The 25423-nt window shown below is 46.3% G+C and overlaps 1 protein-coding gene across 2 annotated transcripts in view; it reads right to left on the reverse strand.

The window, feature by feature from the left end:
• The window catches only part of pnpla7b (patatin-like phospholipase domain containing 7b), a 122239-nt gene that overhangs the window by 75853 nt on the left and 20963 nt on the right, over positions 1-25423 (reverse strand). For both annotated transcript variants that reach the window (XM_055660350.1, XM_055660349.1), the window contains exons 6-14: positions 19849-19937; positions 16364-16504; positions 13998-14157; positions 12863-12943; positions 8593-8721; positions 8432-8512; positions 6137-6293; positions 3213-3319; positions 1814-1966 (exon numbers count right to left, since the gene is read on the reverse strand). In XM_055660350.1, the coding sequence (XP_055516325.1) occupies positions 1814-1966; positions 3213-3319; positions 6137-6293; positions 8432-8512; positions 8593-8721; positions 12863-12943; positions 13998-14157; positions 16364-16504; positions 19849-19937 (1098 nt within the window). The remainder of the gene's footprint in view (positions 1-1813; positions 1967-3212; positions 3320-6136; positions 6294-8431; positions 8513-8592; positions 8722-12862; positions 12944-13997; positions 14158-16363; positions 16505-19848; positions 19938-25423) is intronic.

The raw sequence follows: 25423 nt of genomic DNA on the forward strand, positions 1-25423 counted from the left end.
CCTCAACCTTTAGGCCATTCGGCCCATCAAGTCTACTCCGCCATTCAATCATGGCTGATCTATCTCCATTTTCACCATGTTGAAAATCCAGCGGTGACCAGAAAGATGCTACGTCTCTTTGGGTGAGTGAGGAGACTAGTCACGACCATACAGGCAACACCCTGGTGACATGTCGCAGTGTGAAGCTAGTCTGATTGTGAGTACTCACCCAAAGAGTCGTACCTTGTTCTGATCGACACTGGGATTTTCAACATTTTGAAAAATTTCAGCGACCTGCAACAACCTATGACGGGTGCTGGCAGTTGCCGAAAAAGTTGCGTAAGTGGGACAGGGCCATTAGACTCCTGCTAGAACCTGCAATGTTACATAAATGTATGTAATTGCTGCCAACTCCAAATAAATTTGGACGCTCAGATATGCATAGGATGGGGTTGCCTGGAATAAACAATTAGTCAAATAGATAGCTCCATCAGGAGGAATTTATCTATTCAACATTCCCTGAGTTAATACATCACAAGGAAAGAAGAATGGAGATGAAGCCTTGAAGGGCCGAATGGATGTCATGCTTTGTATATGCTGAACATTATTGGTCAAACATGCAGGCTAGCACTATATTGTTAATCATTTTAGTCTTTACTTTAGACTTCAGACATACGGCGTGGAAACAGGCCCTTCGGCCCACCGAGTCTGTGCCGACCAGTGAACTAGCACTATCCTACTCACTAGGGTCAAGTTACAATTTTTTTTACAAAAGCCAATTAACCTACAAGCCTGCACGTCTATGGAGTGTGGGAGAAAGCCGGAAAAACCCCACGCGGTCACAGGGAGAACGTACAGACTCCGTATAGACAGCACCCTTAGTCAGGGTCAAACTCAGGTCTCTGTGAGGCAGCAACTTTGTCCCTGCTCCACTGTGCCGCACATAACTACAGGAGTTCTTCTGAAAATAATCTCAATCTATAACTTCAGAATCTGGTGATCAGCACAGTTTATGCTCAGCATCCACTATATTTCCTTTCACTTTACCAACTGGCTGGCAAAACAGATCAACTCTTACATATTACGCTACAATATCGCAGAGTTTCACTTCAAGATATGATGTGCATTCAATAATGTACACTTGACGTCCAGTTTCTCATTTGATGCGATGGAAAATCAATCATACAGCAGCTTAAGAGTAATCAAATTAAAAGTTCACGACTTAAATTTATTTTCATCCAAACTGATTAGTGTAAAAAGGTTCTCAGAGCCAAGTGTGTCATCAATCATTCCTTGATCGGGGCTTGGATCGGAATCTGTAAGATTAAAAGCTTCAGCAATCCTTTTGGAAGGAGCAACACAGGGAGTGAAAGACTTAAACAGCTCATCTGCAAACATTTGCTAGGAAACTGAGTCCAATAAGTGAGTTCGGTATTCCGAAAAACGCAAGGAATCCTGGGATTTGTCAAAGGTCACTCACTATAAAGAAAAAGCAAATGTATTGCATCTTCTGAATGTAATCAACAACATACAGGTCCACCATCGATCTTCCGGCAGGTCCACCATGTTGGGGGGGGGGGGACAGTCACCTTCCGCCTAGGCCGCCAGGGGGCCGAGGGGAAGCCTTTCAAGCTCTGCGCTCTGGTAGAGTTCCGGACACTAGCGGGCCTATTGATCGGCCCGGATTTAAGGAGGCCTCCTTCCAGAAGGCACACAGTTGCTCCAGGGAAAAGTGCGCTCATTTTGCGGATTTGGACAGCAGTTGAAAACCACGGTTGTACACACGTTTGTTTTGATAAAAAGGTCGGCTGAGGCAAGTATTTTTAGAACTTACATCTAGTTTCATCAAAGTTAGGAGATCCTTCTTGGCAGCCTCTAGGATCTGTTGCTTATGGTTGGTGACCTGTATGCCAGTGTGGTCCTCACCCTCAGTGTAATGGTAAACGCTGGGCTGCTCCAGCATAGTCACGCTCTTCTTCACTGTGGACTATTGAAACAGAAGAATTAAAGTCAGCAACGTCGCCTATTTCCTTCGCTCCACAGATGCTGCCTCACCCGCTGAGTTTCTCCAGCATTTTTGTCTACCTTTGAATATTTTATAGAAATGTTTAGTTTATTGTCATGTGTACCGAGATACAGTGCAAAGCATTTTTCTTGCATGGTATCCAATCAATGGAAAGACTATACATGATTACAATCAAGCCGTCCACAGTGTAGATACAGGATAAAGGGAGTAGCGTTTAGTGCAAGATAAAGTCCAGTAAAGTCCGATTAAACTTTAAAGGTATCCAATGATATAGATCGTTGGTCACGTCTGCTCTCTAGTTGGTGATAGGATGGTTCAATTGTATGTATGTAACGTCACCCATTCCTTCTCTCCAGAGATACTGCCTGTCCCGCTGAGTTATTCCAGCAAAATTCAATATATATATATACACACAATATATATATATATATATATATATATAAATATATATATATATATATATATATATATACATACACACACATATATATACATACACATATATATATACACATATATATACATATATACATATATACACACACATATATATATATATATATACACATATATATATACACACACATATATATACACACACACATATATATATATATATATATTTAGAGAGAGAGAGAGAGAGAGGCAAAAAGACCCAAAGTGCTGGAGTAACTCAAGAGTCAAGAGTGTTTTATTGGCACATGTCCCGGCCAGAACAGTGAAATTCTTATTTGCAGCAGCACAACAATAATAGTGCAGAAAGACAAAGCCAATGCCCCGAGTCTCTAGAGTTCAGAGATTATCAGCAGGTCAGGCAGCATCTCTGGCAAACCAGCTGTGCATGCCCAGTATTTTCGTTTTTTTTATTTCATAGCATTTCAACTTTTATAATATTAACATTACGATTCTCTATCGTGCTGAAGCAATCAAACTATTTATAACGGGGCTAACTACCAGAATGGCAAATCCAAGATCCTTGATGATTTAGAACAGGATGCTATTTTTTCCCTTTGTTAATGATGCCCAACTTGGTCTGCCTCTGCTGCAAGCTTCACTAACGACCTGAAGAAGGGTCTCGACCCGAAACTTCACCCATTGCTTCGCTCCAGAGAAGCTGCCTGTCCCACTGAGTTGCTCCAGCAATTTGTATCCATCTTCAGTCACCCATAACTCAGTTTCATTAACTGTTGTACAAAGTGATATTTACCTTAATACCAGACAATGCAGGACTGGAGCAGTGCTCTTCTGCCACCAGACTGACCCTCGCTCTCTCACACGCTGTGTTCATGTCAGATTTACCACCCGCCAATCCTCCTGCAATGTGAAAAGGCAATTACTTCCCAGCAAAAAGAACTGTTCATTAATCCAATAACACACGATACAAATTCCCAATGACCTGCAACACCACATTGAGCATTAAAGGTCCGCTGGATTTGGAGGGAGGTGAGGATAGAGTCATAGAGTCATACTGTGCAGAAACAGGCCCTTCCAGTTCCCTCACACTTTCCAAAGACGTGCAGGTTTGTAGATTAATTGGCTTGGAAAAAAATTGTAAATTGTCCCCAGTGTGTGTAGGATAGCGCTAGTGTACGGGGTGATCGCCAATCGGTGCGGACTCAGTGGGCCAAAAGGCATGTTTCCGCACTGTATCTCTAAAGTTTAATGTCTAAAGAGAAATGAGAGAGAAAGGGACATGTCTGGTTGGAACAATCTCCTGTGATATTTTCAGAACCGGATATTAAACAAAATGACGTATCAAAACAATATCTCAATATTTTAGCACGTGTAGTTCCTTCCCCCTCATTTTCACCCATAGTTCAATGACCAGTGCTGGGCAAGTCACCTTGTCTACATAAAAACATGGAAAAATAGAAAAATAGGTGCAGGACTAGCCCATTCTGCTCTTCGAGCCAGCACCGCCATTCAATATGATAATGGCTGATCATCCACAATCAGTTCCTGCTTTCTCCCCATATCCCTCGATTCCGTTAGCCCTAAGAGCTAAATCTAACTCTCTCTTGAAAACATCCAGTGAATCGGCCTCCACTGCCTTCTGTGGCAGAGAATTCCACAGATTCACAACTCTCTGGGTGAAAGATGTTTTCCTCATCTCAGTTCTAAATGGCCGACCCCTTATTCTTGTTTAAGAAAGAACTGCACATGCTGGAAAAATCGAAGCTAGACAAAAAAGCTGGAGAAACTCAGTGGGTGAGGCAGCATCTCTGGAGCAAAGGAATCGGCGACTTCACCTATTCTTTCGCTACATAGATGCTGCCTCGCCCGCTGAGTTTCTCCAGCTTTTTTGTCCACCTACCCCTTATTGTTAAACTGTGACCCCTGGCTCTGGACTCCCCCAACATGGGGAACATTTTTCCTGCCTCTAGCCTGTCCAACTATCTCTACACTGAACTCGTAACTCGTGACACTCATCAGTAAATCACCCTTGAAGGACTTGCAGCTGAATAAACTATTGCAATCCTTTTGATTCATAATCAACACACTCTTCCGGAAATCATTTGGTCTATTAATGAACCGTCTGAGCTCCATGATTAGATTCTATCTAACAACTCATTCTGGTGCACAAGCCACGATTAGATTTTAGTTTTAGTTTAGAGATACAGCGGGGGAACAGGCCCTTTCTGCCCACTGAGTCATCACCGACCAGCGATCCCTGCCCACTAATACTACCCAACACACACTAGGGTCAGTTGTGCATTCATACCAAGCCAATTTACCGGCAAACCTGTACCTCTTTGGAGTGTGGGAGGAAATCGAAAATCTCGGAGAAAACCCACGCAGGTCACGGGGAGAACCTACAAACTCCACATAGACAGCGCTCGGGTCTCTGGCCTTGTGAGGCAGTCGCTGTAATGCCGGGCCACTATTAGTTTTTGTCCTTGAGCACCCTCTGTAAATGACCCACATGCCTACATTCACTCCTTTGTTTCTGTTCCTCTCCACTGAACATCCCTTTAGGGTCAAGGATAAATCGTGTGTTCCCAAGGATATTTAATAAATATGTCAAAAGAAACATTAAAGATTGCTGACGCAAACTATGGGACATTTCCTTTGTCACTATGTGTGTTATACGTCAAGAAAAAAAGAATCATTAATTTTTCAGTGATCATAAATCTGCCTTCCACAAAACAACAATGCCACTTGTAATGTCCGATGGAAATTTCTCAATGGTATCATCTTTGTTATTGCTGTCTTAACAATAGACAATAGGTGCAGGAGTAGGCCGTTCGGCCCTTCGAGCCAGCACCGCCATTCAATGTGATCATCCCCAATCAGTGCCCCGTTCCTGCCTTCTCCCCATATCCCGCCAAGCACCACAAATATGCACCATCAAGTACATATTACTGCTACTTCAAACCATTGTAATGTTTTCTCAATGCACTTGACAACAAGAAACTAAATGAGTAAAGTAATACACCGAACAGTAACTGAAGCATGGAATGCCGCCCATAAAGGCAACATTTGACATCATGAATGCAAAACGGCTGCAAGGTGTAGGAAGGAACTGCAGATGCTGGTTTAAACCGAATATTGAAGATAGACACAAAAAGCTGCAGTAACTCAGTGGGACAGGCAGCATCTCTGGAGAGAAAAGGGATAGGTGACATTTCGGGTCTTGAGCCTTCTTCAGACTGAAGAAGGATCTTGACCCAAAACGTCACCCATTCTTTCTCTCCAGAGATGCTGCCTGTCCCCCCTGAGTTACTCCAGCTTTGTGTGTCTATCTGCAATATTCATACCACACCAAGCAAAATATGAGGTGGTGTTCATATCATTTGTGCTGGGCCTCACGCTGACAGTGGAGGAGGCCCAGGACCCAAGACAGTGTGGGAATGGGAAGGGGAGTTAAAGTGTGTGAGAAAGAACTGCAGATGCTGGATAAAATCGAAGGTAGACACAAAATGCTGGAGTAACTCAGCGGGTGAGGCAGCATCTCTGGAGAGAAGGGATGGGTGACATTTCGGGTCGTCTCCACAGATGCTGCCTCACTCGCTGAGTTACTCCTGCATCTTGTGTCTACCAGGGGAGTTAAAGTGTTTGGCAACCGGGAGATCAGGAAGCAGCAGGAATCATTGTCTGCCCGTGAGTTAGAGTAAGACGGAAGCCTCGTACCTGCGTCCACACCATGCCCTGGGCCATCGCCACCGCGGTTTGCTTTCTCCCAGCTGTCGTCCTCCAGCACTGGGGCGCTGACTTGCCGCTTGGTTGCCTTGCTGGGACTGGGCACCGAGATGTTGGACAAGGACAGCAAGGGGATGGCTTGGCTTTCCTGCAGCAAATGAATCATCTTTACAATGAATGGAGAATTAACGGAGTGGAGGCTCCATCCAGTGTGGCAGCCTCGTCTGCAGCCTCGCCCTTCACCTTTTTTTATAATATATTCAATTTTGTCAAAAAGTTTTGTTTTGGAGGCCTTTTAATCTTTTTGTGTGGGGGATGGGGACGTCACCTATTCCTTCGCTCCATAGATGCTGCCTCACCCGCTGAGTTACTCCAGCTTTTTGTGCCTACCAAAGCAGAGCAGATGCTGGTATATCCATCTTTTCACTGTACCTCAGTTCACGTGACAATAAACTAAACTAAAACTATAGACCAAGGGTTCCCAATCCCGGGGTAAATTTCAACTACCCAGGGGGTCAATTTGTTGATTCTGAATTTGTACATATTTTTCCTCATTGGCTGACTGTGCTTGGTTCTGGTATACCAGTATCTGTTCATCATCTGTTCATCAATAAGTGACATAACTTCTTAAGGGTTTGACAGGCTAGATGCAGGAAGATTGCTCCCGATGTTGGGGAAGTCCAGGACAAGGGGTCACAGCTTAAGGATAAAGGGGAAATCCTTTAAAACCGAGATGAGAAGAACTTTTTTCACACAGAGAGTGGTGAATCTCTGGAACTCTCTGCCACAGAGGGTAGTTGAGGCCAGTTCATTGGCTATATTTAAGAGGGAGTTAGATGTGGCCCTTGTGGCTAAGGGGATCAGGGGGTATGGGGAGAAGGCAGGTACGGGATACTGAGTTGGATGATCAGCCATGATCATATTGAATGGCGGTGCAGGCTCGAAGGGCCGAATGGCCTACTCCTGCACCTAATTTCTATGTTTCTATGTTTCTATAACATTGTTATGTGCTATTAAAGTTGCCGGGGGTAAACGGGCCAAAATAGGTTGGGAAATCCCGGTCATAGATCGACATAAGGTGCTGGAGTAACTCAGCGGGTCAGACACAAGGTGCTGGAGTAACTCAGCAGGTCAGACACGATGGTGCTGGAGTAACTCAGCAGGTCAGACACGATGGTGCTGGAGTAACTCAGCGGGTCAGACACGATGGTGCTGGAGTAACTCAGCGGGTCAGACATGATGGTGCTGGAGTAACTCAGCGGGTCAGACACAAGGTGCTGGAGTAACTCAGCGGGTCAGACAGCACCTCTGTAGACAAAGGATGCTTGAGGTTTTGGGTCGGGACCCTTCTTCAGACTGAATGTAGAGGTGGGGGTGGGGAAATAAACAGGAAATAAAAAGGTCTAGAGAGGGTAGAAGGCCGTCAGAGGAAGTCCCGACCCAAAACGTCACCCATCCATTTTCTTCAGAGATGCTGCCTGACCCTTTGTATCTATTTACACTTAACGCACTGTCCGCCCATTCAGACACAAAGCTCCTTAAGATGACACAACATCGCCAACAAATATGCATTTTTTAATTTCCAGCTAGGGGTATTATTAGAATCCAAGTTTTTTTGGAGATACAGCCTGGAAACAGGCCCTTCAGTCCACACTCATCCCAAAGGGTTTTCACACCAAACCATCACGGCCCTCAGTGAGAATGTGCGGCACAGTTGGTGTTAAAATATTTGCAGATATATGTGGGGCAGGCATGTATGTGGCTACAATCTCTCTCCTTGCTGAGAGAAGGTTTCAGAAGCGTTAGATTGTGAGGGGCAGCAGCTGCTAATGCTGCATGAGCACTATTAATGAGATCGTTCATATTTAGGTAGAAACAATTAAATAGAGAAATCAACATATCAAGCAGTTTAAGATTTAATGATGTTTTGGTTCGGATTCATCTGAATTAATTGCTTCAAGTCCTTTACCCCCAGATTTCTACGAACATTTAAATGTGCCTAATGTCTTCCATCTCATTTAACACATTTATTCCTCGACTCATTCCACCTCCTTGAACTGTATTAACATATGATGAGTGTTTGACAGCTCGCTGCAGTTTAGAAGGATGAGGGGAAACCTCATTGAAACTTATCGAATAGTGAAAGGCCAGGATAGAGTGGACGTGGAGAGGATGTGAGGCAGCAACTCTACCGATGCCCCACCCGATCAACTGCCCGTGATGCCAATAATCGGATGAAATGTTGGAAGAAGCCATGATGGCAAGTGCCCAGTGTAAACAACATACCGAGTTGAAGAGTTCTTTGGTCAGGCCCAGGTAGTTATGCAACGCCAGGAAGGTCACTCTCTGTAATCGCACCATGATTATCTGTGGAAACAAAACCTGCCGTTATCCTTCGTCAAACTTCAGTAACAGCCGAGTCTCCCGTGAAACTAATAGATCCTTACCTGAATCACTCGCACCAGGGTTTCCGGGTACTTTTGGAAGACTGACTGAAAGGCGCTGGCTGGCAAACGCAGAACGGTGGATGTTTGCATGGCCCTGGCAGAAACGGTTTTATAGGGAGAAGGATAACCCTAGAAATGCAAGAAAACAATAGTTGAACACATATATGTACCTATACTGCTCACTGGGTCACAGTCACTCATACAGCGTGAAAACAGGTCCTTCAGCCCAATTTGCCCACACCGACCAACATGTATATACTTGTCCCACTTGCCTGCATTTGGCCCATATTCCTCTAAATCTGTCCTATCCTATCCATGTACCTGAGCAAGTGTTTTTTACCTCCAACTACCTCCTCCAGCAGCTCATTCCATACACCCACCACTGTTTATGTGAAACATTGTCCCTGAGGTCATATCAAATCTTTCTCCCTCACCTTAAACTTATGTCCTCTGGTTTTTGATTCCCCTACTCTGGGTAAAAGAGTGCTTGATTTCATCTGGTTACAAACATCAAAGTAGGTGACAAGTTGTGATTTAGAAGCTGCTGGCAGACTGTGCCTTTTTTACATTTTTACCAAACCAAGTAGCCTACAAACCTGTACATCTTTGGAGTATGGGAGGAAATTAGGAGATTGAGGGGGGATCTTATAGAAACCTACAAAATTCTTAAGGGGTTGGACAGGCTAGATGCAGGAAGATTGTTCCCGATGTTGGGGAAGTCCAGGGCAAGGGGTCACAGCTTAAGGATAGAGGGGAAATCCTTTAGGACCGAGATGAGAAAAACATTTTTCACAGAGGGTGGTGAATCTCTGGAACTCTCTGCCACAGAAGGTAGTTAAGGCCAGTTCATTGGCTATATTTAAGAGGGAGTTAGATGTGGCCCTTGTGGCTAAAGGGATCAGGGGGTATGGAGAGAAGGTAGGTACGGGATACTGAGTTGGATGATCTGCCATGATCATATTGAATGGTGGTGCAGGCTCGAAGGGCCGAATGGCCTACTCCTGCACCTATTTTCTATGTTTCTATGAAACCAGAGCTTGCCAAACTCCATACAGACAGCACGGAGTCAGGATCGAACCCAGGTCTCTGATGCTGTAAGTCGGCAACTCTACCACTACACCGCCGTTGGCTTGGTATAAATGTAAATTGTCCCTGGTGTGTTTATGATAGTGTTAGTGTGCAGGGATCGCTGGTCGGCACGGACTCGGTGGGCCGAAGGGCCTGTTTCTGCCCTTTATCTCTAAACTAAACTAAGCAAGAACGGTTGACATTTCGGATCAAGACCCTTCTTCAGACTGAAGGGTCTCGACGCTAAACATCACCCATTCCTTCTCTTCTGAGATGCTGCCTGTCCTGCTGAGTTACTCCAGCATTTTGTGTCTATCCGATTTAAACCAGCATCTGTAGCTCCTTCCTACACATAAACTAAGTATGAAACATGGTGGCATCAGCGCTTCTTGTCAGCGTGATCAATGCTGATGAGAAAACTCAAGTGCAGTTGTTCGGCCACTTCAAGAGAACCAGAACAGAGACATCTCATTAAAAATCAATCTTCACAACTATGTTTTTAGCAACTAGTTCATGCTCAGTAGCATTTTTGCTACTATTGTAAAATACAACCATAATGGGAACTAAATTCCCTGGGGCTACTTAGAGCAGCACACACAGTATTAAAGATGGGGATACAATTAAACAATCATCATAAGGAGTGAAAACTAAACCAACTTGCAACTTTAAATCATTTTTATTACTTGCAAACTTATAACTCAACTTCAGACACCTTTAAAGTTTAACATTGTTACTGACATTTCACTTCACATTTAGAGGAAATTGATATTTTGAACTTGGTTAAAACCAGCACACAAAGACCTCTGTGGAAGTTCCAGCATTCTAATTTCAACTGTGTCAAATTGACTTATTTTCTTATTTTATATTAAGCCACAAACTTTACAAAAGAGAGACAGAAAAGCTGTGTATAGAAGTACAGGAGATATTCCAGCAATGTAGCACAGGAACATAAAACATTTCAAACATTGATTAAGTATTGGGCAGCACGGTGGCGCAGTGGTAGAGTTGCTGCCTTACAGCGCCGGCTACGTTACAGCTGCCTGACTACGGGTGCTGTCTGTACAGAGTCTGTACTTTCTCCCTGTGACCACGTGGGTTTCCTCCAGGTGCTACGGTTTCCCACCACACTCCAAAGACGCGCAGGTTTTTAGGTTAACTGGCTTTGGTATCATTGTAAATGGTGTAGGAAGGTGCTAGTGTTTGGGGTGATCGCTGTTCAGCGCGGACTCGGTGGGCCAAAGGGCCTGTATCTGCATTGTATCCCTAAAGTCTAAACTATTGATGATCATAAACTAATTGGGACATACGAACAGAAATATAGTTGCAGGGCTGACGTTTAGGGTTGGTTATCTGACTGGACACAAGGGGACATAAGTTACTCGACCTAAACAGCAAAGCCAGGTCAATCAAATTTAATATCTGAAGGCACGAAACATCAACTATTCCTTCTCTCCAGAGATGCTGCTTGAACCGCTGAGTTACTCCAGCTTTTTGTGTCTATCTTCAATCATATTTAAACCATGCAGCAAGAAAAGCCAGGGCAAAGCTTTGAAATGTTCTCCCCAGGATAGAAACATAGAAACATAGAAATTAGGTGCAGGAGTAGGCCATTCGGCCCTTCGAGCCTGTACCGCCATTCAATATGATCATGGCTGATCATCCAACTCAGTATCCTGTACCTGCCTTCTCTCCATACCCCCTGATCCCCTTAGCCACAAGGACCACATCTAACTCCCTCTTAAATATAGCCAATGAACTGGCCTCAACTACCCTCTGTGGCAGAGAGTTCCAGAGATTCACACTCTCTGTGTGAAAAAAGTTCTTCTCATCTCGGTTTTAAAGGATTTCCCCCTTATCCAAGCTGTGACCTCTTGTCCTGGATAGAATGAGTCTGGGTCTCAGTGTCTTAGCTCTGTGTGTTGGAGGTGGGATTGTGTCAGAGTTCCTGCAACTTAAAGATACACAACTTAAAGATACACAAGATGCACAAGCTGCTTCTGGCATGTCTCAAAACCCAAACCACACCAACACATGTTGCCTAGGATCATTATGAATGAAAAAACAAAGCGTTATTGGTACTCTAGTAACCCTACGCCCAAACATCAGGAATAGAAAAATAATCATCGTCTGAAGACAAGATATATTCACTGCATTAAAGAGGAATTGATTAGAATGCAGCAGAACCAATGGTTCAATGATAAGACACATAAACCTAGAGGAACTCAGCGGGTCAGGCAGCATCTCTGGGGAAAAGGAATAGGTGATGTTTCGGGTCGAGACCCTTCTTCAGACTCAATGGTTCATGGTTCAATGGTGCTTTATTCTGCAATGGTGTAGAACTTAACCCACTACAACAAGCTTCATATTGGAGAGAGACACACAAAGTGCTGCAGTAACTCAGCATCGCTGGAGAGAAGGAATGGGTGAGGTTTTGGGTTGAGACCGTTCTTTAGACTGGCTCATTCTGGGACTTAAAAGGCTAATGGTGAAGATGTCAGTATGTGCGGTGGATGAGAGCAAAAGATTGTTAACTCTGTGCACCAAAACGGAGAATCAGCTCAAAAACATTACCAAACATGGTAGTAATTACTCCAGAGAAGGAATGGGTGACGTCTCGGGTTGAGAAGTGTCTAAAGAAGGGTCTCGACCCGAAACGTCACCCATTCCTTCTCTCCAGAGATGCTGCCTGTCCTGCTGAGTTACTCCAGCATTGTGTGTGTCTGTCTTCTGTAGAATCGACGAACTGCAGATGTCAGTTAATGGACTAAAGGATACAAAGTACTGGAGCAACTCAGCAGGTCGCAACATCATCTGTGGCGAATGCGGATAGGTGATGTATTGGGGTTGAGACACCTTCTTCAGACACCTATCCACGTTCTCCACAGATGCTGCCTGACCCGCTGAGTTACTCCAGCATTGTGTGTCTGTCTTCGGTGTAAACCAGCATCTGAAGTTCCTTCCTGTACATGGCAGTAATTAATCCCTGGATCGTAGGAGGAAAATTATGGTGCATTATGCAAAATAAATCAGCGTTGAGTCACTTTATTCATAGAAACCTACAGAGTTGTATTAAATATTGTACAACAATTAATGCTAGCTGGAGCACCACTGTCGGTACACAATACAAATCAAAACTGCCCTACAGGGCTTTAGTTCAGTCCTAAATAACATGGCCTTCTGCTGTGGTGCTGGGTTCACTCACCGTAATGACGTCGAGGATACTGAGCAGACTGTGTACGCTGTCCCCTGGTAACACCTCCTTCACCACCACTTCAGTGCCATCCTGATCAACACACAATGGTGACATTCAACATCAACGCTTTACACAACTATTCTCACCTGCACCTTTTCCCTCCCTCCCCTCCCCCCCCACACACCACCTCTCTACCTACCAACCCCCCCCCCTCCTCCACCCCACTCCCCTCCCCTCACCCCCCCCCCTCCATCTCTCCATCCCCCCCCCCCTCCTCCACCATTCAATCATGGCTGATCTCTGCCCCCTAACCCCATTGTTCTGCCTTCTCCCCGTAACCCTTGACACCCATTCCAATAAAAAAAATCGTCTATCTCTGCCTTAAAAATATCCACTGACTTGGTAAAGATTGAAGGCATCGTCAAATCTCTGTGAGCTGATCCACGCTACTGGCTGAGTGCATGCCCCCCCCCCCCCCCCCTCTATACGGGGGGGTCTGTGCAATGTTGGGGGGGGGTGTCGTTTATCCATTTAAAAGGAACAAGAAGATTTTTAAAATCATGTTTAGTTTATTGCCTCGTATTACCATTCCACTAATACACACAGAGTGTTGGAGTAACTCAGCTGGTCAGGCAGCATCTCTGGAGAAAAGGGATGTTTGACGTTTCATGTCTGTTTAACAGTCTGAAGAAGTTCCCCACCCAAAATGTCTCCCAACCTTTTTCTTCGCCATTCAATCAAGTCTGATCTATCTATCTTTCCCTCTCTATCCCATTCTCCTGGTTCAATCAAGAACCTATCCATCTCCACCGTAAAAATGTTCACTGACTTGGCCTCCACAGCCTTCTGTGGCAATGAGTTCCACAGATTCACCACCCTCTGGCGAAATAAATTCCTCCTCATCTCCTTCCTAAAGGAACTTCATTTAATTCTGAAGCTGTGCCCTCTGGTCCTAGACTCTCCCACTAGTGGAAACCTCCTCTCCTCATCCACTCTATCCAGGCCTTTCACTATTCTGTATGTTTCAATGAGGTCCTCCCCCTCATCCTTCTAAACTCCAGCAAGTACAGGCCCAGTGCCATCAAATGGTATCTTGTGAATGGTGGGAGCAGCGGTGTGTGAGGGAGAGGCTGTCCGTCCTTACATTCTCATTGATGCAGAGTTCCAGCCTCCCTTCCTGGACCACATAGATGCTGTCATCCAGTTCGCCCGGGCGGAAGATGTACTCCCCTTCGTGAACCTGTACGAAGAACATGTGTTTACACAGCTCCAGGAACAGTGGCTTCTCAAAGTGTCCCAAGACCCTGAAAGCACAAATGACAACACATTTAGCACCGCACCAGATACTATCAATGCAGAACCAAAGAACTGCAAATGAAATGTGTAGGAAGGAACTGCAGATGCTGTTTACATCGAATATAGACACAAGATGCTGGAGTAACTCAGCGGGTCAGGCAGCATGTCTGGAGAGAAGGAACGGGTGACGTTTTGGATCGAGACATTGCTTCAGATGAAGGGTCACCCATTCCTTCTCTTCAGAGATGCTGTTTGTCCTGCTGTTATTCCAGCATTTTGTGTCTGTCTTCAAAGAACTGCAGAATGCAAGTTTATACCACAGATAGACACAAAGTGCTGGAATAACTCAGCGGGTCAGGCAGCATTTCTGGAGAAAAAAGGATGGGTAATGTTTTGGGTCGGGACCCTTCTTCTTTCTCAAGATGCTGTCTAAACCGCTGAGTTACTCCAGCACTGTCTCTATACTATCAATGAATATCAGCTCCGGTGACATCTGTGCAAAATAATATAGGAAGGCAGATGTTTAAGAAGGAACTGCAGATGCTGAAAAATCGACGGTAGACAAAAATGCTGGAGAAACTCAGCGGGTCAGGCAGCATCTATGGAGCGAAGGAATAGGTGATGTTTCGGGTCGAAACCCTTCTTCAGACCCTGTCAAGAAAGGCAGAGTGACATTTAAGTTTAGTTGTAGAGATACAGCTCAGAAACTGGCCCCTCAGGGTGCAGGTTAATTAGCTTCTGTAAACGGCCCCTAGTGTGTAGGATAGTGTGAAAGTGGGGTAACCTAGAGCCTGGGTTTTGTGGATGGCACAGTATAGGCAGGAGATCCCAGTGGTGGATGCATTGAGAAGGGGCACTAGTCTCATGGACTGGTTAGTCCTCTGACCAGCTCTTGTGCCGACAACTGGCTGAGTAGCACGAGCTAGAACCATTACCGACAGCATAATATCTTGTTGATATTGCTGTGCCAAATGTTAGTATTCTAAACTTCTGTGAATTGTCATTCTGTAAAAAGCTGCCTTGGATAAAGTATAGCTAGATTATTTCTATCTCCAGGAGTCTCCATTGCCTTGGTTAATATCAAATATCCATCAGAGTTAAGCAATTCCACAGTTATGGCTCCATAAATCATAAATAAGCTTTATAACATGAGCACAGTGTTAAATATTCCAAGTCAGATCACACAGGGTGGCACGGTGGCGCAGCGGTAGAGTTGCTGCCTCACAGCGCCAGAGACCCGGGTTCGATCCAGATTACGGGTGCTGTCTGTACGGAGTTTGTACGTTCTCCCTGTGACCGCGTAGGTTTTCTCCGGGTGCTCCGGTTTCCTCCCACATCCAAAGTCGTACAGGTTTGCAGGTTAATTGGCTTTGGTAAAAAATAATTGTAAATTGTCCTTAGTGTGTGTAGAATATTGCTAGTGTACGGGGTGATTGCGGGTTGGCACGGACTCGGCGGGCCGAAGGGCCCGTTTTGCGCTGTATCTCTAAACTAAACTAAAGTGTATCATGGCACCAGTGTCGAAGCAATTGCTTGTCAATTTCAATGGCTTCCCGCAATGTGATTAGCGGCCTGTGTTCTTAAAGAGACAGTGGTATCTGATTACAGAATACACCGTCTGTCCGTTATAACGAAAATCTGTAATAAAGACGTCTGCAATAATGAGGATAGGCTGTATTTGGAAGGAAGAGGTCTTGGCTGACAGTAAAGCAGTCCAACGTTCATTTCACTTTGAGCTTTGCTCCCATCTGATGAAACTAGTTTAGTTTAGAGATACAGCGCGGAAACAGGCCCTTCGCCCCGAGTCCGCGCCGACCAGCGATCCCCGCACGTTAATACTATCCTACACACACTAAGCATTGGTACCAAGCCAATTCACCTACAAATCTGTACGCCTTTGGAGTGTGGGAGGCAAACAGAGATCTCGGTGAAAACCCACGCGGTCACGAGGAGAACGTACAAACTCTGTACCAACAGTGCCCTGGTCGGAATTGAACCCGGGTCTCTGGCGTTGCAAGCACTGTAAGGCAGCAACTCTACCGCTATGCCACCGTGCCGCCCTTGTTATCACCAATGTTAGTGACGAAGGAGACAAGGTGCTGCATTGGGAGAATCAGACACAAATTGTAACGGTACGTCAAACAGCTGATAATGAAACAAATATTAATCCCAAGACCTGGTGGACTTGAGGTTCTCGAGTTCCCTGTCCATTACCTCACGTTCTTGAGCATGTAAAGAACCTCGGAGGGCAAGTGGCAATTTTTCACATCAAACTCAGTCAGATCAGCCTCGAGAAGTGACGAGGGCGGCTCCTTTGGCTGCAGTATAGGAGGCTCCTTCTTCAGCCGCAGTATCCTACACAGAACAAGTCAACCTTGTGAACACTCCAGTTAAACACACATGTCCTTACTTATTTTGCTTTAGGTTTGATGGGGTACTGTTTCTGCACCATGATTATGGGTTGAGTAAACGGAACATCAATACAACACTTGGTAGACAAGATGCTGGAGAGGCAACATCTATGGAGCGAAGGAATAGGTGACGTTTCGGGTCAAGACCCTTCTTCAGACTTAATCAATGCAACAGTTAACATCATTAACTCTTAATGTGTTCCTACATTCAGTGCAGAAACTCTTGGCACATTAAGGCCCCTTGGATTTACACACATTCACAGCCAGTGTGCTCTGTACTAACACACTGTTCACAATTCTGACCTAAATGAGTGCATTTGAGGCTATTTTATTAAAAAGGGTCACTGGCTAATTTTGACGTAACGCCATTTGAGGACCAGAGGAATAAAATAATATCATCTCAACAATAGAAACAAGAACAGAAATTCTGGGATCGGGATCAATAAACAAACTGTGAAGATAGACACAAAAAGCTGGAGTAACTCAGCGGGACAGGCAGCATCTCTGGAGAGAAGGAATGGGTGACGTTTCGGGTCGAGACCTTTCTTTGTCACCCATTCCTTCTCTCCAGAGACGCTGTCTGACCCGCTGTGTTACTCCAGCATTTTATGAGTATCTTCAGTGTAAATCCTTCCTACACAATAAACAAACTGCTGGAGGGACACACCTCTGGTCCTAGACTCTCCCACCAGTGGAAACATCCTCTCCACGTCCACTCTATCCATGCCTTTCATTATTCTGTACGTTTCAATGAGGTCCCCCCTCAACCTTCTAAACTGCAGCGAGTACAGGCCCCGTGCATTCAAGCACTCGTTATATGCAGGGAATTGCAAGTGGCTTTGATCCTCAACCTGTGAAACGTTAGTGGCCCCACTCTTGTCCACTCCATATTCTAGCCTTCACATTCCCGCCCACCCACTCACGTGTCTACATCCTCTTGAAGCCCCTTTACATCCTCCTCGGTATTCTGAATCACAACTCATTTTGGAACAACAAATAAAATGTGGAAACATGACATTGGATCCCTCAGTCAAATTGTTATTCGAGATTGTTCACAGCTGGGACCCTCACCCGGGTGCTCATTAGACTCCAGCTGCCAAATAGCTTATTACAACCCTTGGCTGTCAGTCAGAGTCTTACAGCGTGGAAACAGGCCCTTCGGCCCATCTTGCCCACATGTCCCATCTATAATAGGATAGCAGCACAAACATAGAAACATAGAAAATAGGTGCAGGAGGAGGCCATTCGGCACTTCGAATAAGCAAGGCCATTCATTGCGATCATGGCTGATCGTCCCCAATCAAAACCTGTGCCTGCCTTCTCCCCATATCCCTTGATTCCACTAACCCCTAGAGCTCTATCTAACTCTATCTGAAATCCATCCAATGACTTGGCCTCCACTGCCCTCTGTGGCAGGGAATTCCACAAATTCACAACTCTCTGGGTGAAAAAGTTTTTTCTCACCTCAGTCTTAAATGGCCTCCCCTTTATTCTAAGACTGTGTGTGGCCCCCTGGTTCTGGACTCGCCTAACATTGGGAACATTTTTCCTGCATCTAGTTTGTCCAGTCCTTTTATAATTTTATATGTTTCTATAAGATCTCCCCTCATCCTTCTAAACTCCAGTACATCAAGGCATTGAAACAGCTTCCTCTGGTCCACAAACCAAATGTGACCGAGGGTGAACTCAGGAAGGGAAATTACTGCAAATACTTAAACCAGGTAGCATCAGCAGAGAGCAAAGTAAAGGCAATGTTTCAAGTCAAGGACCTTTCATCATCAGAATCATTTCTCTCCCCACAGCTCGTCTGACCTACTGAGTAGTCCCAGTATTTCCAGTTTTCATTTCCAATTAGGGCCACAGAGTGATACAGCGTGGAAACAGTCCGTTTGGCCCAACTTGCCCACGCCGGCCAACATGCCCCATCTACACTAGTCCCACCTGCCTGCAAAAGGCCCATCTCCATCTAAATCTGTCCTATCCATGCACCTGTCTAACTGTTTCCTAAACGGTTCTTAGTCTCAGCCTCAACTACCTCCTCTGGCAGCTCGTTCCATATGCCCACCACCCTATTGTGTGAAAAGGTTACCCCTCAGATTCCTATTTTCCCCCTCACCTTAAGCCTATATCCTCTGGATTCCCCTACTCTGGGAAATTAGTCAATTTTTAAAAGATAGACACAAAATGCTGGAGTAACTCAGCTGACAGGCGTCATCCCTGGAGAGAAGGAATGGGTGACAGTGTGAGAACAGGCGTTTTAAATCGAGAATTAGCTAATTTATTTATTAATCAGCTGCAGAAGTGGTGCTGGTGACAGACTGGAAGACAAGACATCATCGGGACAAATACACTGCAGGAATCAACTATTTCTGTCCTCCCTTCTAAACGGAGACAGATGTTCATAAGTTACAGGAACAGATTAGTCTAGTAATTCCCGATTAAAGATAGTCCGAGGGTCTCCAATGAGGTAGATAGTACTTCTGGACTGCTTCTAGCTGGTAATATTTAAGAAAGAACTGCAGATGCTGGAAAAATCAACGGTAGACAAAAAAGCTTGAGAAACTCAGTGGGTGAGGCAGCATCTATGGAGCGAAGGAATAGGTGATGTTTCAGATCGAGACTCTTCTTCAGACTGATGTGGGGGTGTGGGGAGGGGGGGGAAAGAAAGGAAGAGGCGGAGACAGTGGGCTGTGGGAGAGCCGGGAAGGGGAGGGGAAGGAGGGAGAAAGCAAGGACTACCTGAAATTGGATAATGTTCATACCGCTGGGGTGTAATATCTGGTAACAGAATGGTTCAGTTACCTGATAACTGTTCTTAAGGTCATACGTTCTCGGAGTAGAATAAGGCCTTTCAGCCCATCACGTCTGCTCCGCCATTCAATCATGGCTGATCTACCTCTCCCTCCTAATCCCATTCTCCTGCCTTCTCCCCATAACCCCTGACATCCAGTATTCCCATGACATCGAAGATAGACACAAAAAGCTGGAGTAACTCAGCGGGACAGGCAGCATCTCTGGAGAGAAAGAATTGGTGACATTTTGGGTCGAGACCCTTCTTCAGACTGCGAGTCAGGGGAGAGGGGAACAAGCGATGTAGATGGTGTTTAGGACAAAGAAATGGAAGTCTCGACATGAAACGTCACCCATTGCTTCTCTCCAGTGATGCTGCCTGTCCCGCTGAGTTACTCCAGCATTTTGTGTCTATCTTCGGTGTAAACCAGCATCTGCAGTTCCTTCCTACACATACCCATGACATCTATTAATACTGAAACAATTGACACTGTGTACCTTCTAGCCAGGTTCAGTACCTTCTGCCTCTTCCTGAACCTCTGCCTAGGCACGTTGTTCCCAACCAGGGACGAAGTGGACAGCTTCACCTGCAATATAAAGGGATGCATGATGTTGACCACGGCTGGTGCAACACTACAGCTCAAAACATCCAACCCTCATACGGGTCAACCAGCGACTATCCAGCAACCGGTGGTCCGACACCACCTTTACTCCAGACAAAGTTACCAGAGCGCACTCGAAGCCCCCCTCAATGGAAGCCCCCCCGAAAATGTGGCGCCTAGGCCAGGTGAGGCGGCTTCATCAGGAATTTGTAGGTTAGTTTAGTGTCACGTGTAGCGAGGTACACTGTTGCCTGTTAACCAGATTATACATGATTACAGTCGAGCTGTCCACAGTGGACAGATACAGGACAAAGAAAAGAACTATTAGTGCAAGATAAAGTCTGATTAAAGATTGCCCAAGGGCCACCAATGAGGTAGATAGTAGCTCAGGACCTCAGGACTGCTCTCTGGCTGTGGTAGGATGGTTCAGTTGTCTGATAACAGCTGGGAAGAAACTGTCCCTGAATCTGGAGGTGTGCGTTTTCACACTTCGGTACCTCTTGCCTGATGGGAGAGGGGGGGAAGAGGGAGTGGCCAGGATGGTCTGTTTGGAGGATCTGGGTTGATAACTGTTCATAAGGTCATACATTCAAGAGCAGAATTAGGCTATTCAGCCCATCAAGTCTACTCCACCATTCAATCATGGCTGATCTATCTTTCAACCCCATTCTCCTGCCTTCTCTCCATAGGAAGAATAGGTAGAAACTGGCCCTGAATCTGGAGGTGTGTGTTTTCACACCTCTGTCCCTATTGCCTACTGGGAGAGTGACCGGGCAGAGTCTGATCCTTGATTAGGACTTTGGCCCGGATAGAGTGGATGTGGAGAGGATGCATCCACTAGTCAGAGAGTCACGGACCAGAGGGCACAGCCTCAGAATAAAAGGACGTCCCTTTAGAAAGGAGATGAGGAATATCTTGAGACACAGGGTGGTGAATCTGTGGAATTCATTGCCACAATACGCTGTGGGGGCCGTCAGTGGATATTTTTAAGCCGGAGACGGATAGATTCTTGATTAGTACGGGTGTCAGGGGTTGTGCTGAGAAGGCAGGAGAATGGGGTTGAGTTGCAAAGATAGATCAGCCATGATTGAATCAAGGGGTGGGCCGGTGGGACCCAGTGGGATATTCGCTAAGTTTCAATGAGGACCCCTTCCTTCATCTTTCTAAACACCAGTGAGTACAGGCCCAGTGCTGTCAAATGCTCATCGTATGTTAACCCACTCATTCTTGGGATCATTCTCGTAAACCTCCTCTGGACCCTCTCCAGAACCAGTACATCCTTCCTCAGATACGGGGCGCAAAACTGCTCACAATACTCCAAATGCGGCCTGCCCAGCGCCTTATATCATTGTATCATTGAGTCACTGTGTATCTGTCATCTGTCCACAGATTTTGTTCCATCACATTACACTGAACTCTAGCGCTCATTAGTGAGGATCCAGCGCCACCTCCTGGTATTATTGAACTGGTGCGCAGATGCCATGAATAATATGGCGTAGGAAGGAACTGCAGATGCTGGGTTAAACCGAAGATAGACACAAAATGCTGGAGTAACTCAGCGCGGGACAGGCAGCATCTGTGGAGAGAAGGAATGGGTGACGTTTTGGGTCTTGTCCCGAAACATCACCCATTCCTTCTCTCCAGAGATACTTGCTGCCCCGCTGAGTTACTCCAGCATTTTGTGTGAATATTATTCATTTTACACACCTACTTTAAGCTTTAAGGGACTTCCCACTGACAGTGGAGCAAATCTCTGTATTCCTCACTAGTAGTAGTAGACTTGATGGGCCAAATGGCCCCATTTTGCTGCTTTTACTTATGAAAAGCATTCCCTCGGGCATTAAATGGGCATCCAGCCCATGTATGTGTATATGTACACGCTACACCCTGAACACCTCTGAAGCAGTCCTGAACTACGATCTACCTCATTGGTGGCCCTCGGATTATCCTTGATCAGACTTTGCTGGCATAACCTTGCACTAAACGTTATTCCCTTAAAATGACTGAACTTTATTGCCTTCCATCACAGATTAGATTAGATTAGATTCCTTTATTGTCATTTAGACCTTTCGGTCTGAACGAAATTATGTTGCCTGCAGTCACACACAGAACCAATAAAAACAAAACATACAATAAACACAAATTAAACATCCATCACAGTGAGTTCACCAAGCACATCCTCACTGTGATGGGGGCAAAGTCTTAGTCTCCGTCTCTTCCCTCCTTGTTCTCCCTCTGCGCTGAGGCGATCGATCCAGGCCGAAGATGCCGCCCTCCAGTCCAGGGGACCTCCGTGGTGATGTCGCCGCCGCCGAAAGCCGGAACGCCGTCTCCGCTCCGAGACGGCCCGCCACAGCATCAGCTCCAGGCCACCGCCCCAGCTCCAGGTCCCGCAGTCTCAGCTCCGAGCCCTGCTGCATCAGCTCCGGGCCGCCGCCCCAGCTCCGGGTCCCGAAGTCTCCGCTCCGGGCCGCCGCCCTAGCTCCGGGCCCCGCTGCATCAGCTCCGGGTCCCGCAGTCTCATCTCCGGGCCGCCGCCCCAGCTCCGGGTCCCGCAGTCTCCGCTCCGAGCCCCGCTGCATCAGCTCCGGGTCCCGCAGTCTCATCTCCGGGCCGCCGCCGAAAGCCAGAACGCCGCACCAGCAAGTCGGGCCACCGCTGCCTCAGCCCCGAAGACGGCCAGCCTCTCGTTGGTAAGTCCTGGCTGGTGCTGCCTCCAGAGCCTCGGGGTCAGTCGCAGGCTGGAGGCCGCCAGCTCCGCCATTAGGCCTCAGCGCAGACGGAGGCAGAGAAGGTGGATACGACACGAAAAAGTCGCATTCCCCCGAAGGAAGAGACAGAGAATATGTTCTCCCCCACCCCCAACACAACCCAACAAACTAAAACTTAACCAAAACAAGACAAAAAAAAACAACAGAAAAAAGTAAAGACAGACGGCCTGCAGGCGAGCCGCAGCTGTTAACAGTGCCGACACTCTAGGTGAAGAAAGAATGCTGATTCCACTGTGGTGGATGTTTATGGTAAATTCTATTGTGTACTGTGTTCTTTTTATTAGTATGGCTGCATGGTAATTCAAATATCACAGTACCTTAATTGGTGCACGTGACAACAAATGTGAACTTGAACTTGTATCTATACACTATAAACAGCTCGATTGGAATCCCATATTGTCTTTCCGCTGACTGGTTGCCACGCAACAAAAGCTTTTCACTGTACCTACACGTGACAACAAACTAAACTGAATAAACTAAACACAAACTGAAACACTACACACACAATACATAAACAGAACATAGACACAAAATGTTGTAGTAACTCTGCGGGACAGGCAGCATCTCTGGAGAGAAGGAATGGACGACGTTTCGGGTTAAGACTCTTCTTCAGACCCGAAACAGCACCCATTCCTTCTCTCCAGAGATGCTGCCTGTCCCACTGAGTTACTACGGCATTTTGCGTCTGCCTTCAGTGTTAACCAGCATCTGCAGTTCCTTCCTGCACATAAACAGGAAATATCTGTCCCAACCCTGTGCACAGCAACATCACAATAGGAGAGGGAGCAGTGAAGGAATAGACCTCGTAGAAGCACGATAAAGAGAAATGTTAACATTCACGTTTGGTTTTAGTTTGGAGACACAGCGCGGAAACAGGCCCTTCAGCCTACCTGGCCCGCACCGACCAGTGATCCCCGCACATTAACACTATCCTACACACCCTGGGGACAATTTACAATTTTTGTAAAGCCAATTAACATACAAACCCGTAAGTCTTGGAGTGTGGGAGAAAACCAGAGCACCCGGGGAAAACCCACGCATCACAGGGAGAACGTGCAAACTCCATGCAGACAGCACCCGCAGTCAGGATCGAACCAGAGTCTCTGGCGCTGTAAGGCAGCAAATCTACAACTGGTGGACACAAAGTGCTGGAGTAACTCAGCGGGACTGGCAGCATCTCTGGAGAGAAGGAATGGGTGACGTTTCGGGTCGAGACCCTTCTTCAGACTTATCTACCGCTGTGTTGCCCAAAGTGATGGAAAATCAAATAAGTACGCAGGTAGATGAGTGTGCCCAGGTAGGTGAGTGTGCACAGACAGGTAGATGAGTGTGCACAGACAGGTAGATGAGTGTGAACAGACAGGTAGATGAGTGTGCACAGGCAGGTAGATGAGTGTGCACAGACAGGTAGATGAGTGTGTACAGACAGGTAGATGAGTGTGCAAGGCAGGTAGATGAGTGTGAACAGGTAGATGAGTGTGAACAGGCAGGTAGATGAGTGTGAACAGGTAGATGAGTGTGTACAGACAGGTAGATGAGTGTGCACAGACAGGTAGATGAGTGTGCACAGACAGGTAGATGAGTGTGCACAGACAGGTAGATGAGTGTGTAAACAGAGAGGTAGATGTGTGTAAACAGGTAGATGAGTGTGAGCAGGTAGATGAGTGTGTACAGACAGGTAGATGAGTGTGCACAGACAGGTAGATGAGTGTGAACAGACAGGTAGATGAGTGTGCAAGGCAGGTAGATGAGTGTGAACAGGTAGATGAGTGTGAACAGGTAGATGAGTGTGTACAGACAGGTAGATGAGTGTGTACAGGCAGGTAGATGAGTGTGCACAGACAGGTAGATGAGTGTGTACAGACAGGTAGATGAGTGTGTACAGACAGGTAGATGAGTGTGTACAGACAGGTAGATGAGTGTGCAAGGCAGGTAGATGAGTGTGGCAGGTAGATGAGTGTGTACAGACAGGTAGATGAGTGTGCAAGGCAGGTAGATGAGTGTGTAGATGAGTGTGAACAGGTAGATGAGTGTGTACAGACAGGTAGATGAGTGTGCACAGACAGGTAGATGAGTGTGTACAGGCAGGTAGATGAGTGTGTACAGGCAGGTAGATGAGTGTGTACAGACAGGTAGATGAGTGTGTACAGACAGGTAGATGAGTGTGTACAGACAGGTAGATGAGTGTGCACAGGCAGGTAGATGAGTGTGCACAGACAGGTAGATGAGTGTGAACAGTGTGTACAGACAGGTAGATGAGTGTGCACAGACAGGTAGATGAGTGTGCACAGACAGGTAGATGAGTGTGTACAGACAGGTAGATGAGTGTGCAAGGCAGGTAGATGAGTGTGAACAGGTAGATGAGTGTGAACAGGTAGATGAGTGTGCACAGGCAGGTAGATGAGTGTGTACAGACAGGTAGATGAGTGTGTACAGGCAGGTAGATGAGTGTGAACAGGTAGATGAGTGTGGACAGGCAGGTAGGTGAGTGTGCACAGACAGGTAGGTGAGTGTGCCCAGACAGGTAGGTGAGTGTGCCCAGACAGGTAGGTGAGTGTGCCCAGACAGGTAGGTGAGTGTGCACAGACAGGTAGGTGAGTGTGCCCAGACAGGTAGGTGAGTGTGCCCAGACAGGTAGGTGAGTGTGCCCAGACAGGTAGGTGAGTGTGCCCAGACAGGTAGGTGAGTGTGCCCAGGTAG

Source organism: Leucoraja erinacea, chromosome 31 (assembly GCF_028641065.1).
Source record: "Leucoraja erinacea ecotype New England chromosome 31, Leri_hhj_1, whole genome shotgun sequence".
Taxonomy (NCBI): Eukaryota; Metazoa; Chordata; class Chondrichthyes; order Rajiformes; family Rajidae; genus Leucoraja; species Leucoraja erinaceus.